At 44.6% G+C, this 16,071-nt stretch overlaps 1 protein-coding gene across 1 annotated transcript in view; it reads right to left on the reverse strand.

Moving 5' to 3' along the window:
• The window catches only part of syne3 (spectrin repeat containing, nuclear envelope family member 3), a 165,487-nt gene that overhangs the window by 70,230 nt on the left and 79,186 nt on the right, over positions 1-16,071 (reverse strand). The window contains exon 8 of the mRNA XM_063042679.1: positions 7,028-7,202. Coding sequence (XP_062898749.1) covers positions 7,028-7,202 — 175 coding nt within the window. The remainder of the gene's footprint in view (positions 1-7,027; positions 7,203-16,071) is intronic.

Raw genomic sequence — 16,071 nt, forward strand, 5'->3', positions numbered from 1 at the left:
GTCGGATCGTTCGGACAGAGATGGTGCTCAGTACTCGGTGTCGGAGAGCTGATCAAAGCTCGAAGTTTTCGCATGACTCAGAGTCAGATTGTGGTCGGCATGGCAGGGAGGGTTTTCCTTCCTTCTCCCGTCTGCGTGAGATGTGGGACATTTGAGAGACTTTGAACTTTACTGTGCTCATGGACTTCTTCATCAAGTTATGGTATTGTTGCACTGTTGTAACTATATGTTATAATTATGTGGTTTTGTTAGTTTTTTCAGTCTGGACTGTCCTGTGTTTTGTGATATCACACCGGAGGAAATATTGTATCATTTCTTAATGCATGCATTACTAAATGACAATAAAAGAGGACTACGTGTCTTCATAATCTAAATGATAGGGTCTTTTAAGAGACTCCTGTATGGATACATGGAGCTGTGAAAATTAGAGGGCTATGGGTAAGCCTAGGTAGTTCTAAGGTAAGGACATGTTTGGCACAGCTTTGTGGGTCGAAGGGCCTGTATTGTGCTGTAGGTTTTCTATGTTTCTATGACCTGTGTGAAGCTCTCTCTCTCTCTACGAATCAATTGGTCCACTGCTAACACCTTATATTCCACCGGCATAGCCTCCAACCTGATGGTATGAACATTAGTTTCTCGAGCCAAAAAAGATGGGTGAGATCTTAAATGGACTTTTTGCATCCAGCTTTACTCAGGAGACAGACGCAGAGAGAATGTGGTTTTCCTTTAGTGGCCAACTCCCCTTTCTCATACCTCTGTAATTCCCTTTATTTCATTGAAATACGAATACATCTGACTACAGGTTCTCCTCAAATTTCAGTGTGAATTCAAACACATTATGATCACTTGCCCCCAAGGGTTCTTTTTACCTTCAGCTCTCTAATCAATTCTGGATCAATCCAAAATAGCTGATCCCCCTAGTGGGGTCAACCACGAACTGCTCCAAAAAGCCATCTCGAAGGCACTCTAGAAATTCTCCCTCCTGGAATCCAGCACCAATTTGATTTTCCCAGTCTACCTGTATATTAAAATCCCCTGTGACTATTGTAACATTTCCCTTTTGACATACATTTTCTATCACCTGTTATAATTTGCAGGCCACATCCTTACTACTGTTTGAAGGTTTGTATACAACTCCCATCAGGGTCTTTTTACCCTTGCAGTTCCTTAGCTTTATCCACAATGATTCAACACATAGAGACACAGAAAACCTACAGCACAATACATGCCCTTCGGCCCACAAAGCTGTGCCGAACATATCCCTACCTTAGAAATTACTAGGGTTACCCACAGCCCCCTATTTTTCTAAGCTCCATGTACCTATCCAGAAGTCTCAAAAGACCCTATTGTATCCACCTCCACCACCATTGCTGGCAGCCCATTCCACGCACTCACCACTCTCTGTGTAAAAAACATACCCCTGACATCTCCTCTGTACCTACTCCCAAGCACCGTAAACCTGTGTCCTCTTGTGGCAGCTATTTCAGCCCTGGGAAAAAACCTCTGACTATCCACACGATCAATGCCTCTCATCAGCTTATACACCGGAACACCTTCCGACCATATGTCACCTCTTTTAATGATTTGATTTCATTTTTACCAACAGAGCAAAGCTGCCCCCTCTACCTTCCTGTTTTCTGGTAAACATAGAAAACATAGAAACGTAGAAAATAGGTGCAGGAGTAGGCCATTCGGCCCTTCAAGCCTCAACCGCCATTCAGTATGATCATGGCTGATCATCCAACTCAAACCCTGTACCAGCCTTCCCTCCATACCCCCTGATCCCTTTAGCCACAAGGGCCATATCTAACTCCCTCTTAAATGTAGCCAATGAACTGGCCTCAACTGTTTCCTGTGGCAGAGAATTCCACAGATTCACCACTCTCTGTGTGAAGAAGTTTTTCCTAATCTCAGTCCTAAAAGGCATCCCCTTTATCCTCAAAATGTGACGCCTCGTTCTGGACTTCCCCAACATCGGGAACAATCTTGCTGCATCTAGCCTGTCCGATCCCTTTAGGATTTTATATGTTTCAATCAGATCCCCCCTCAATCTTCTAAATTCCAACGAGTATAAGCCTAGTTCATCCAGTCTTTCATCATATGAAAGTCCTGCCGTCCCAGGAATCAATCTGGTGAACCTTCTTTGTACTCCCTCTGAGTCTTTCCTCAGATTAGGGGACCAAAACTGCATACAATACTCCAGGTGTGGTCTCACCAAGGCCATGTACAACTGCAGTAGTACCTCCCTGCTCCTGTACTCGAATCCTCTTGCTATAAATGCCAGCATACCATTCGCCTTTTTCACCGCCTGCTGTACCTGCATGCCCACTTTCAATGACTGGTGTATAATGACACCCAGGTCTCGTTGCACCTCCCCTTTTCCTAATCGGCCACCATTCAGATGATAATCTGTTTTCCTGTTTTTGCCACCAAAGTGGATAACTTCACATTTATCCACATTAAATTGCATCTGCCATGAATTTGCCCACTCACCTAATCTATCCAAGTCACCCTGCATCCTCTCAGCATCCTCCTCACAGCTAACAGTGCCGCCCAGCTTCGTGTCATCCGCAAACTTGGAGATGCAGCATTTAATTCCCTCATCCAAGTCATTAATATATATTGTAAAGAACTAGGGTCCTAGCAATGAGCCTTGCAGTACCCCACTAGTCACTGCCTGCCATTCTGAAAAGGTCCCGTTTATTCTCACTCTTTGCTTCCTGTCTGCCAACCAATTCTCTATCCACATCAATACCTTACCCCCAATACCGTGTGCTTTAAATTTGCACACTAATCTCCTGTGTGGGACCTTGTCAAAAGCCTTTTGAAAATCCAAATATACCACATCCACTGGTTCTCCCCTATCGACTCTACTAGTTACATCCTCAAAAAATTCTGAGGTTCGTCAGACATGATTTTCCTTTCACAAATCCATGCTGACTTTGTCCGATGATTTCACCGCTTTCCAAATGAGCTGATATCACATCTTTGATAACTGACTCTAGCAGTTTCCCCACCACCGATGTTAGGCTAACCGGTCTATAATTCCCTGGTAAGCATAATTCTATGCTTCCTTCAGTTTGTCCTGACGAAGGGTCTCGGCCTGAAACGTCGACTGCGCCTCTTCCTATAGATGCTGCTTGGCCTGCTGCGTTCACCAGCAACTTTGATGTATGTTGCTTGAATTTCCAGCATCTGCAGAATTCCTGTTGTTTGCCTATAATTCCCTGGTTTCTCTCTCCCTCCTTTTTTAAAAAGCGGGGTTACATTAGCCACCCTCTAATCCTCAGGAACTAGTCCAGAATCTAAAGAGTTTTGAAAAATTATCACTAATGCATCCACTATTTCTTGGGCCACTTCCTTAAGCACTCTGGGATGCAGACCATCTGGCCCTGGGGATTTATCTGCCTTTAATCCCTTCAATTTACCTAACACCACTTCCCTACTAACATGTATTTCCCTCAGTTCCTCCATCTCACTGGACCCTCTGTCCCCTACTATTTCCGGAAGATTACTTATGTCCTCCTTAGTGAAGACAGAACCAAAGTAATTATTCAATTGGTCTGCCATGTCCTTGCTCCCCATAATTAATTCACGACCTGTTTCTGTCTGTAGGGGACCTACATTTGCCTTAACCAATCTTTTTCTTTTCACATATCTATAAAGTCAGTTTTTATGTTCCCTGCCAGTTTTCTCTCATAATCTTTTTTCCCCTTCCTAATTAAGCCCTTTGTCCTCCTCTGCTGAACTCTGAATTTCTCCTAGTCCTCAGGTGAGCCACTTTTTCTGGCTAATTTGTATGCTTCTTCTTTGGAATTGATACTATCCCTAATTTCCCTTGTCAACCATGGGTGCACTACCTTCCTTGATTTATTCTTTTGCCAAACTGGGATGCACAAGGTGAAAGTGGGAGGCCAACAAAAATGAAATTTTGAGAGCAGAAGGCTTGTATGTGCTTGTCAGAATAAAAGGTAAAGATAATAAGGGTAGGGTATCTTGGTTTTCAAGATATTGAGGCCCTAGTTAAAAGAAAAAAAGGAGGTGCATAGCAAGCATACACAATTCAGAACAAATAAGGTGCTTATGGAGTACAAGAAATACAAGAGAACACAAGAAAGATATTAGGAAGGCTAAAAAGGGTATGAAACCTCTGTAGCAGACAAGGTGAAGGATAATCCTCTGGAATTCTACAGATATTTTAAGAGGATTGCATGGGACAAAATTGGTCTCTGGAAGATCAGAATGGTAATCTATGGGTAGAGTCAAAATAGATGGGGGAGTTTTTAAATAAAATTTTTGCATCTGTATTTATTCAGGAGATGGACACAGTAGATAAAGAAGTGAGGCAAAGCAGCATGAAGTTCAGGGAGCCTGTATAGATTACAGAGAAGGTGTTTGCTACCGAGGTAAATCAGGGTGGATAAATCCCCAGGGCCTGACAAGGTGTTCCGTCAAAGCCTTCCAGAAGCAATTGCAGAAATTGTTGGTGCCCTGGCAGAGATATTTAAATCATCCTTCACAACAGGAAAGGTTTTAGATTTTTGGATCACTTGGATCTCTTCTGGGGAAGGTGGGACCTGTACAGATTGGATGGGTTGCACCTGAACTCAAGGGGGAGCAATATCCTTGCAGGGAGGTTTGCTAGCATGGTTCGGGAGGGTTTAAACTAATTTGCAAACAGGATGGGACCCGGAGAGATAGAGCAGTGGAAGAAGTGCATGGAGTAAAGCCAGATCTAACATATAAAGAGGCTTTGAGGAAAGAGAAGCAGAATAAAGGGTGTAAAGGTAGCAAGGTAGAAGAGCTAAAATGCATGTACTTCAATGCAAGAAGCATCAGGAACAAAGGTAATCAACTGAGAGCTTGGATACATAAATGGAATTATCATGTAGTGGCCATTACAGAGACCTGGCAGGCACCAGGGCAGGAATGGATTCTCAATATTCCTGGATTTCAGTGCTTTAAAAGGGATAGAGAATGCAGAAAAAGGGGAGGAAAAAGGGGAGGAGGGGTGGCATTACTGGTCAAGGATACTATTACAGCTACAGAAAGGGTGGGTAATGTAGCAGGATCCTCTTTGGAGTCAGTATGGGTGGAAGTCAGGAACAGGAAGGGAGCAGTTACTCTATTGGGAGTATTCTATAGGCTCCCTAGTAGCAGCAGAGATACCGAGCAGATTGGGAGGCAGATTTTGGAAAGGTGCAAAAATAGCAGGGTTGTTATCATGGGTGACTTTAACTTCCCTCATATTGATTGGCACCTGATTAGTTCCAATGCTTTAGACAGGGCAGAGTTTGTTAAGTGTGTCCAGGACGGATTCCTGTCACAGTATGTTGACAGGCCGACCAGGGAGAATGCCATACTAGATCTAGTATTAGGTAACGTACCGGGTCAGGTCACAGATCGCTCAGTGGGTGAGCATCTGGGGGACAGTGACCACCACCTCCTGGCCTTTAGCATTATCATGGAAAAAGACAGAATCAGAGAGTATAGGAAAATTTTTTAATTGGGGAAGGGCAAATTATGAGGCTATAAGGGTAGAACTTGCGGGTGTGAATTGGGATGCTAAGACCATAAGACAAAGGAGCAGAAGCTGGCCATTCGGCCCATCGAGTCTGCTCCGCCATTTTATCATGACCTGATCCATTCTCCCATTTAGTCCCACTCCCCCGCCTTCTCATTATAACCTTTGATGCCCTGGCTACTCAGATACCTATCAATCTCTGCTTTAAATACACCCAATGACTTGGCCTCCACTGCCGCCCGAGGCAACAGATTCCATAGATTCACCACCCACTGGATAAATTCTGCTCCTATGTCTTGTGGTCTTATGACCTCAATGGTGCACCAACACAGAGACTGTGTACAAGAAGGGTGAGAGTCACCTCTACATCCTGAGGAGATTGGAGTATATAGGCCTCTCATTCACAAGTTCTAGCAGTCTGTTGTTGCCAGTACAATCTTCTATGTGGTGGTGTGCTGGGGCAATGGCATCAACATAGGTGATGCCAAAAGGCTTTATAAACTGAATAGAAAGGATGGCTCTGTTATAGGAGTCAAACTAGACACACTGGAAGCTGTGATAGAACAAAGAACCCTATGGAAAACCCTGGCAATTCTGGACAATGTTTCTCACCCTCTGCAAGCCACCTTGGCTGAACAGAGGAGCACTTTTAGTAATAGACTAAGAAAATTGTGTTGCTCTATAAAGTGCTATATGAGGTCATTCTTACCCTCAGCCATTAGGCTCAACTATGAGTCAACCTATAGCAGGGGAAGTGATGACGCCTTCTGTTAAGATTGTGGTAACTTACTTTTTTATTCTCTCCTCTTCTAATATTTATATCTGTGGACTTGTACTGCTACTGTGACACTGTAATTTCCTTTGAGATCAATAAAGTACAAGACCATTAGACCATAAGACAAGGTCAAGGTACCTATCTATCTATTTACAGCTGTGCCATATTCTTTCTATTTCTTGATGATTGACTTAACTGTACCCTAGGGGATATTCAGTGACTTAGAAATTTTCTTATATCCATCTTCTGACTTGTGCTTTTCAATCACCTTTTCATGGAGTCGCTCGGAGTGATCTTTTGTCTTCATGGTGTAGTTTTTGCCAGGATACTGACCCACCAGCAGTTGGACGTTCCAGATACAAGTGTATTTTTACAACTTTGAAATACCTTGACTGTACACACATGGTCTTTATTTAACTAATTATGTAACTTCTAAAATCAATTAGCTACATCAGTGATGACTTGGTGTGTCATATTAAAGGGGGTGAATACTTATGCAATCAATTATTTTGTGTTTTATATTTGTAATTAATTTACAATACTTGGTAGAGATCTGTTTTCACTTTGACATGGAAGTCCTTTTCTGTTGATCAGTGTCAAAAAAGCCAAATTAAATCCACTGTGATTCAATGTTGTAAAACAATAAAACATGCAAATTTCCAATACTTTTTATAGGCACTGTAGGTCAATGCACCATATACAAGGTCCAGTGAGTGTTTGTCAATTACCTCAATGCGCTGTAGATAAAGGCTGGTAAATGCTTCATCATTGGTATCCAGGGCAGAGTCCAGCAGATTCCTGGTGTTGTTCTTCCATTGCTTAAACTCTTTCAGCAGCTCCTGAAAGCCCTGGCGAAGATTCTCCACTAACTGACTGCACCTCCTCATTATCTTTCCTTTCACTCTGAAAGGCAAACGTTAAATGTATTTTGTGATAACAATAAACTGGAAGACCATAGCTCCAGCAATGCTGAACATTAGCCTCTTCTCTGACCTTGCACAACCCCACAAATCCTCATCATAACCTTCCCCCATCTGAACCAACATACCTCCTATAGGTTATGGTTTAAGATAGCGCTACTGAGGACGACCAACAGCTTACTGGAGGCTCATAAAGCAAGAAATACAACTAAATACTTGACTAATAACACTTCTGTGGAAAACTGTGGTTAGGCCACACATGGAGTACTGTGTCTAGTTCGGGTCGCCTCACTATAGGAAGGATGTTGGAGCATTGGAAAGGGTATAGAGGAAATTCACCAGGATGTTGCCTGGTTTAGAGAGTATGCACTATGAATAGAGATTAAAGGAGCTAGGGCTTTACTCTTTGGAGAGAAGGAGGATGAGAGAAGACTTGATAGAGGTGTACAAGATATTAAGAGGAATAGACAGAGTGGATAGCCAGCACCTCTTCCCCAGGGCACCACTGCTCAATACAAGGGGACATGGCTTTAAGGTAAGGGGTGGGAAGTTCAAGGGGGATATTAGAGGAAGGTTTTTACTCAGAGAGTGGTTGTTGCGTGGAATGCACTGCCCGAGTCAGTGGTGGAGGCAGATACACTAGTGAAGTTTAAGAGACTACTAGACAGGTATATGGAGGAATTTAAGGTGGGGGGTTATATGGGAGGCAGGGTTTGAGGGTCGGCACAACATAGTGGGCCGAAGAGCCTGTACTGTGCTGTACTATTCGATAAGGGTCACTGGTGCTAGAACAGCATTACACTAACCATTCTATGGAGGTGCATGAACCTGGACTTGGATTTTGAGACTGCTTGGGCTGCAGCTCCAGTGGAAAAGAATTGGTAAAAAGTTTATTATTGTCACGTGTACCAAAATACAATGGGGGAAAAAAAAGTCTTAATGTGCCATCCAGACAGATCATTCCATACAGAAGTACACTGAGGTGCTGGAGGAACTCAGCAGGTCAGGCAGAAAATTAATAAACAGTCAATGTTCTGAGCTGATGAAGGGTCTTAGCCCAAAACCCTTAAAATAAGACCATATGACCATTAAGACATAGGAGCAGAATTAGGCTCATCGAGTCTGCTCCGCCATTCCATCGTGGCTGATTTACTTTCCCTCTCAACCCCACTCTCCTACCTTCACCTTGTAACCTTTGACACCCTGACTAATCAAGACCCTATCAACCCCCACTTTAAATATACTCAATGACTTGACCTCCACAGCTGTCTGTGGCAATGAATTCCACAGATTCACCGCCCTCTGGCCAAGTGTGGAGCCTGAACAGAGACAACAGAGACTTATGGAGAAGAGGAGTTCGGTGGGTAATAAAATGGACAAGTTCACGGCGCCAGTCAGGCGTCAGAGAACATTTCAGGAGTGCAGTGTTATGTGTTTCACTGGAATGGGGCTGCACAAGAACATACCCGATCAAAGCTTTTCCATGGACGGCTTCCAGACCGTTCGGGCTGACAGGAAGTGCACTCAGAGTGGTAAGCATAAAGGAGTTGGGTGCTTACTGTTCTGGTTAACAACAGATGGTGCAATCCGGGTCATATTATGATCAAGGAACGTGTTTGTAGACCGGATATTGAACTTTTTACTGTTGGACTTCGGCCGTATTCCACCGAGATACAATACTGGGTGGCACGGGAGGTTGTTCCTGCCTGTGGCCATCGAACTTGCAGCTCCTCCCGTGGAGGGTCACACACTCTGACCCTGTAGACTGGTCCTGGACTTATTTTCCATCTGGTATAGTTTGCACTTTGTTGTTTGATTGTTTGTGGTTTTTGTATTGCTATATTTATGCTCCATTCTTGGTTGGTGCAGCTGTAACGAAACCCAATTTCCCTAGGGATCAATAAAGTATATCTATCTATCTATCTAACCAGGCTTCCTAACACCAGGGGTTAGGAATGTGAGTAGCTTTCTGGCCAGAGCTGGAGTCCAGAGTGTGGGTTAGAAGTAGGATCTGGAGTGCTTCAGCATTTCAGCTTGTGTGTTTGATAAACTGAAACTCAGCAGGTTTCTCTTATTTTTTTCAACTACTGGATAACATGTTTTAAAAAAACTAAAAGTGTGTTGGGGGGGGGGAAATGTGTAACATTGAATAGTTTTGGAAAATCTGCTTGACCCAATGCCACCAAGGTCCTGAGGGTGCTGAGTTATCAGTTTTATTTTAATAAGCTTTGTGAAATGGCAAGTCATTACCAAGATTAACCATTATAAAAATAAATATTCTTGTTAAATCAAAGATTTATAATAATTTAATAACAATTATCTATTATAGTACAGCACAGTACAGGCCCTTTGGCCGACATTGTTGTGCCAACCCTCAAACCCTGCCTCCCATATAACCCCCCACCTTAAATTCCTCCATATACCTGTCCGGTGGTCTCTTAAATTTCGCTAGCATATCTGCCTCCACCACTGACTCAGGCAGTGCAATCCACACAACAACCACTCTCTGAGTAAAACACTTCCTCTAATATCCCCCTTGAAATTCCCACCCCATACTTTAAAGCCATGTCCTCTTGTATTGAACAGAGGTGCCCTGGGGAAAAGGCGCTGGCTATCCAATCTATCTATTCCTCTTAATATCTTGTATACCTCTATCATGTCTCCTCTCATCCTCCTTCTCTCCAAAGAGTAAAGCCCTAGCTCCCTTAATCTCTGAACATAATGCATACTCTCTAAACCAGGCAGCATCCTGGTAAGTCTTCTCTGTACCCTTTCCAATGCTTCCGCATCCTTTCTATAGTGAGGCGACCAGAACTGGACACAGTACTCCAAGTGTGGCCTAACCAGGGTTTTATAGAGCTACATCATTACATCGCGACTCTTAAACTCTATCCCTCGACTTATGAAAGCTAACACCCCATAAACTTTAACTACCCTATCTACCTGTGAGGCAACTTTCAGGGATCTATGGACATGTACCCCCAGATCCTTCTGCTCCTTCACACTATCAAGTATCCTGCCATTTACTCTGTACTCTGCCTTGGAGTTTGTCCTTCCAAAGTGTACCACCTCACACTTCTCCGGGTTGAACTCCATCTGCCACTTCTCAGCCCACTTCTGCATCCTATCAATGGCTCTCTACAATCTTCGACAATCCTCTACACTATCCACACCACCAACTTTTGTGTCGTCTGCAAACTCGCCAACCCACCCTTCTACCCCCACATCCAGGTCGTTAATAAAAATCACGAAAAGTAGCGCTCCCAGAACAGATCCTTGTGGGACACTACTACTCACAATCCTCCAATCTGAATGTACTCCCTCCACCACGACCCTCTGCCTTCTGCAGGCAAGCCAATTCTGAATCCACCTGGCCAAACTTCTCTGGATCCCATGCCTTCTGACTTTCTGAATTAGCCTACCGTGTGGAACCTTGTCAAATGCCTTACTAAAATCCATATAGATCACATCCACTGCACTACCCTCATCTATATTCACAGCACGCTGGAGGAACTCAGCAGGTCAGGCAGCATCAGTGCAAACGATGAGTCGATGTTTCAGGCCGGAACCCTTCATCAGGACTGAAGAAAGAAGGAGGAGGTGGAAGGATTTGAAGAATGCTTGTAGGTTCAGTTGAAAAACCAGTAATCTGAGAGACAAAGGGTTGGGGGAGGGGAAGCAGGGACATCATAGGCAGGAAAACAATGGGTAGTAGAAGAAGGAGGTGGAACCATGAGGGAGATGATAGGCAGCTGGGGGAGGGGGCAAAGTGAAATACGGATAGAGGAAGGGAGGAGGAGGGAGTTACCGGAAGTTGGAGAATTCTATGTTCATACCAAGGGGCTGGAGACTACCTAGATGGTATATGAGGTGTTGCTCCTCCAACCTGAGTTTAGCCTCATCATGGCAGTAGAGAAGGCCATGTATGGACATATCTGAATGGGAAGCAGAGTTGAAGTGGGTGGCTACCGGGAGATCCTGTCTGTTGTGGAGGTGCTCGGCGAAGCGGTCCCCCAATCTGCGTCGGGTTTCACCGATGTAGAGGAGGCCGCACCGGGAGCACCGGATGCAATACATGACCCCAACAGACTCACAAGTGAAGTGTTGCCTCACCTGGAAGGACTGTTTGGGGTCCTGAATGGTGGCAAGAGAGGAGGTGTAGGGACAGGTGTAGCACTTACACTTACAGGACGTGCGGATAAGGGAGTTCGCGGAGGGACTGATCCCTGCGGAAAGCAGAGAGGGGTGGAGAGGGAAAGATGTGCTTAGTGCTGGGTTCCTGTTCAAGGTGGCGGAAGTTGCGGAAGATAATGTGCTGGATCCAGAGGCTGGTGGGGTGGTAGCTGAGGACAAGGGGAACTCTGTCCTTGTGGTTGCGGGAGGATGGGGTGAGGGCTGAAGTGCGGGAAATGGAGGAATTGCGGGTGAGGGCATCATTGATGACAGTAGAAGGGAAACCACGATCCTTAAAGAAAGAGGACATTTGAGATGTCCTGGAATGGAACGCCTCATCTATATGCCTGGTCAGCTCCTCAAAGAACTCTATCAGGCTTGTTAGACACGATCTGCCCTTCATAAAGCCATGCTGACTGTCCCTGATCAGACCATGATTCTCTAAATGCCCAGAGATTCTATCTCTAAGAATCTTTTCCAACAGCTTTCCCACCACAGACGTAAGGTTCACTGGTCTATAATTACCCGGACTATCACTACTACCTTTTTTGAACAAGGGGACAACATTCGCCTCCCTCCAATCCTCCAGTACCATTCCCATGGAAAACGAGGACATAGAGATCCTAGCCAGGGGCTCAGCAATCTCTTCCCTCGCCTCGCGGAGCAGCCTGGGGGATATTCCGTCAGGCCCCGGGGACTTATCTGCCCTAATGTATTTTAACAACTCCAACACCTCCTCTCCCTTAATATCAACATGCTCCAGAACATCAACCTCACTCATATTGTCCTCACCATCATCAAGTTCCCTCTCATTGGTGAATACCGAAGAGAAGTATTCATTGAGGACCTCGCTCACTTCCACAGCCTCCAGGCACATCTTCCCACCTTTATCTCTAATCGGTCCTACCTTCACTCCCGTCATCCTTTTGTTCTTCACATAATTGAAGAATGCCTTGGGGTTTTCCTTTATCCTACTTGCCAAGGCCTTCTCATGCCCCCTTCTTGCTCTTCTCAGTCCCTTCTTAAGCTCCTTTCTTGCTTCCCTATATTCCTTAGTAGACCCATCTGATCCTTGCTTACTGAACCTCATGTATGCTGCCTTCTTCCATCTGACTAGATTTTCCACCTCACTTGTCACCCATGGTTCCTTCACCCTACCATTCTTCATCTTCCTCACCGGGACAAATTTATCGCTAACATCCTGCAAGACATCACTAAACATTGACCAGATGTCCATAGTACATTTCCCTGCAAAAACATCATCCCAATTCACACCCGTAAGTTCTAGCCTTATAGCCTCATAACAAGGTAATAAGAGGAATAGATAAGAGTGGATAGCCAGCGCCTCTTCCCCAGGGCACCTCTGCTCAATAGAAGGGGACATGGCTTTAAGGTAAGGGGTGGGAAGTTCAAGGGGGATTACTAGAAGAAGGTTTTTTACTCAGAGAGTGGTTGGTGAGTGGTATGCACTGCCTGAGGCAGTGGTGGGGGCAGATACACTCGTGAAGTTTAAGAAACTACTAGACAGGTATATGGAGGAATTTAAGGTTGGGGGTTATATGGGAGGCAGTGTTTGAGGGTCGGCACAACATTGTGGGCTGAAGGGCCTGTAATGTGCTGTACTATTCTATGTAATCTATCTATGAGAGTGAGTATAGAACCGCTAGAAAATGAGACAGGAGAAATAATAACAGGGGACAAGGAGATAGCTGAGGAACCAAATGAGTATTTTGAATCGGACTTCACTGTGGAAGACACTAGCAGTGTGCCTGATATTGTAGTGTGTGAAGGAAGAGAAGTGGGTGCAGTACCTATTACAAGAGAGAAGGTGCTTAAAAATCTGAAAGACCTAAAGGTACATAAGTAACCTGTACCAGATGAACTACACCCTAAGGTTCTGAAAGCGGTAACATTAGAGATTGTGGTGGCACTAGAAATGATCTTTCAAAAATCATTGGACTCCCGCATGGTGCCAGAGGACTGGAAAACTGCAAATATCACTCCACTCTTTAAGAAAGAAGGAAGGCAGCAGAAAGGAAATTATAAACCAGTTAGCCTGACCTCAGTGGTTGGGAAGATGGTGGAGTCAAATGTTAAGGATGAGGTGACGGTGTACTTGATGACACAGGACAAGATTTTCTTCAGGGAAAATCCTGCCTGACAAACCTGTTTGAATTCTTTGAGGAGATTACAAGTCAGATAGATAAAGGGGATGTTGTATATTTGGACTTTCAGAAGACCTTTGACAAGGTGCTACACATGAGGCTGCTTAACAAGTTAACAGCCCATGCATTACAGAAAAGTTAATAATATGGTTAGAGCATTGCCAGATTGGTAGGAGGCAGCAAGTGGGAATAAAAGGATCCTTTTCTGGCTGGCTGTCAGTGATGAATGGTGTTCCGCAGGGGTCGGTGTTGGGGCCACTTGTTTTTATGCTGTATATCAATGCTTTAGATGATGGAATAGATGGCTTTGTTGCCAAGTTTGCAGATGATACGAAGATTGGTGGAGGGGCAGGTAGTGTTGGGGAAACAGGTAGGATGCAGTGGGACTTAGACAGATTAGGAAAATGGGCAAGAAAGAGGCAAGTGAAATACAATGTTGGAAAATGCTTGGTCATGCACTTTGGTAGTTGATATAAATGTGAGGGTTATTTTCTAAACCGGGAGAAAATCCAGGAATCTGAGATGCAAAGGGACATGGGAGAACTTGTGCAGAACACCCTGAAGGTTAACTTGCAGGTTGAGTTGGTGGTGAGGAAGGAAATACCATGTTAGCATTCATTTCAAGAGGTCCAGAATACAAGAGCAAGGATGTGATGCTGAGGCTTTATAAGGCACTGGTGAGGCCTCACCTTGAGTATTGTGAACAGTTTTGGTCCCCTCATCTTAGAAAAGATGTGCTGGCTTTGGAGATGGTCCAGAGGGATTCACGAGATGATTCCAAGAATGAAAGGGTTATCAATCGAGGAATGTTTGATAGCTCTGGGTCTGTACTTGCTGAAATTTAGAAGGTTGAGGAGGGATCACATTGAAACCTTTTGAATGTTGAAAGACCTAGACAGTGTAGATGTGGAAAGGATTTTTCCCAATGGAGGGGAGTCTAACACAAGAGGGCACCACTTCTGGATGGAGGGACATCCATTTAAAAAAGAGATGCAGAGAAATTTCTTTAACCAGAAGGTAGAAAATTTGTGGAATTTATTACGACAGGCAGTCATGGAGGCCAGGTCATTGAGTTTATTTAAGGCAGAGATTGATAGGTCCTTGATTGGACATCACATCAAAAGTTATGGGAAGAAAGTTGTGGAGTGGGCTGAGGAGGAGAAAAAAAAACGATCAGCCATGATTGAATGGCGGAGCAGACTCGATGGGCCAGATGGTCTAATTCTGCTCCCGTGTCTTATGGTTTCAATGAGATCTTCCTCCATTCTTCTAAATTCCAGTGCGTACAGGCTCAAAGCTGCCAAATGTGCCTCATATCTTAGAAACATAGAAAAACTACTGCACAATACAGGCCCTTCAGCCCACAATGCTGTGCCGAACATGCACTTACTTTAGAAATTACCTAGGGTTACCCATAGCCTTCTATTTTTCTAAGCTCCATGTACCTATCCAGGAGTCTCTGAAAAGACCCTATCATATCCGCCTCCACCACCATCGCCAGCAGCCCATTCCACGCACTCCCCACTCTCTGAGTAAAACTTACTCCGGACATCTCTGTACCTACTTCCAAGCACCTTAATTAAAACTGTGCCCTCTCGTGTTAGCCATTTCAGACCTGGGAAAAAGCCTCTGACTATCCACACGATCAATGCCTCTTATCATCTTATATACCTCTATCAGGTCACCTCTTATCCTCTGTCGCTCCAAGGAGAAAAGGCTGAGTTCACTCAACCTATTCTCATAAGGTATGCTCCCCAATCCAGGCAACATCCTTGTAAATCTCCTCTGCATCTTTTCTGTAGTTTCCATATCCTTCCCGTAGTGAGGTGACCAGAACTGAGCACAGTACTCCAAGTGGGGTCTGACCAGGGTTCTATATAGCTGTAACATTACCTCTCGGCCCTTAAACTCAATCCCACAGTTGATGAAGGCCAATGCACCATTTGCCTTCTTAACCACACAGTCAACCTGCGTAGCAGCTTTGAGTGTCCTATGGACTCGGACCCTAAAATCCCACTGATCCTCCACACTGCCAAGAGTCTTGGGGTGTATTACAAATCTCTTAGTAGTCAATAGGTGATAGAGGAAAAGATGTGCAAATAGCAAACAGATGCAATATAAGGATGTTATAGGCATGGGTGGTAATAGGGACAAGCTCCCAATGGCACACGGCCCAAATAGCCTCTGACAATCAAGTCCAGCGTCTGGTCTTCACGTACTAAGCTTGGCAGAACCATTTCTACTGACATGAGAAAGGGCAAAGGCGGGTTACTGGTGCCTTAAAATCAGTCACTTCAGGCAGATGGGGCTCATCAGCCATGGTTAGCAGTTCATCTAAGAGAAGGAAATTGATTTCAAGCCTCTGCTACCTTGTGGCTATAACCACTCATGGGGAAGGCTTTGGGAGTAAACCCCAAGGAAAAAATCAGGAGCTGGAGTCCCTAAGACAGTCCTACATTGAGCTCAATGCCAACTGGCAACTCCAGCAATGCTGCTGGTACCAAACTGTATCGG

Source organism: Mobula hypostoma, chromosome 1, assembly GCF_963921235.1.
Source record: "Mobula hypostoma chromosome 1, sMobHyp1.1, whole genome shotgun sequence".
Lineage (NCBI taxonomy): Eukaryota > Metazoa > Chordata > Chondrichthyes > Myliobatiformes > Myliobatidae > Mobula > Mobula hypostoma.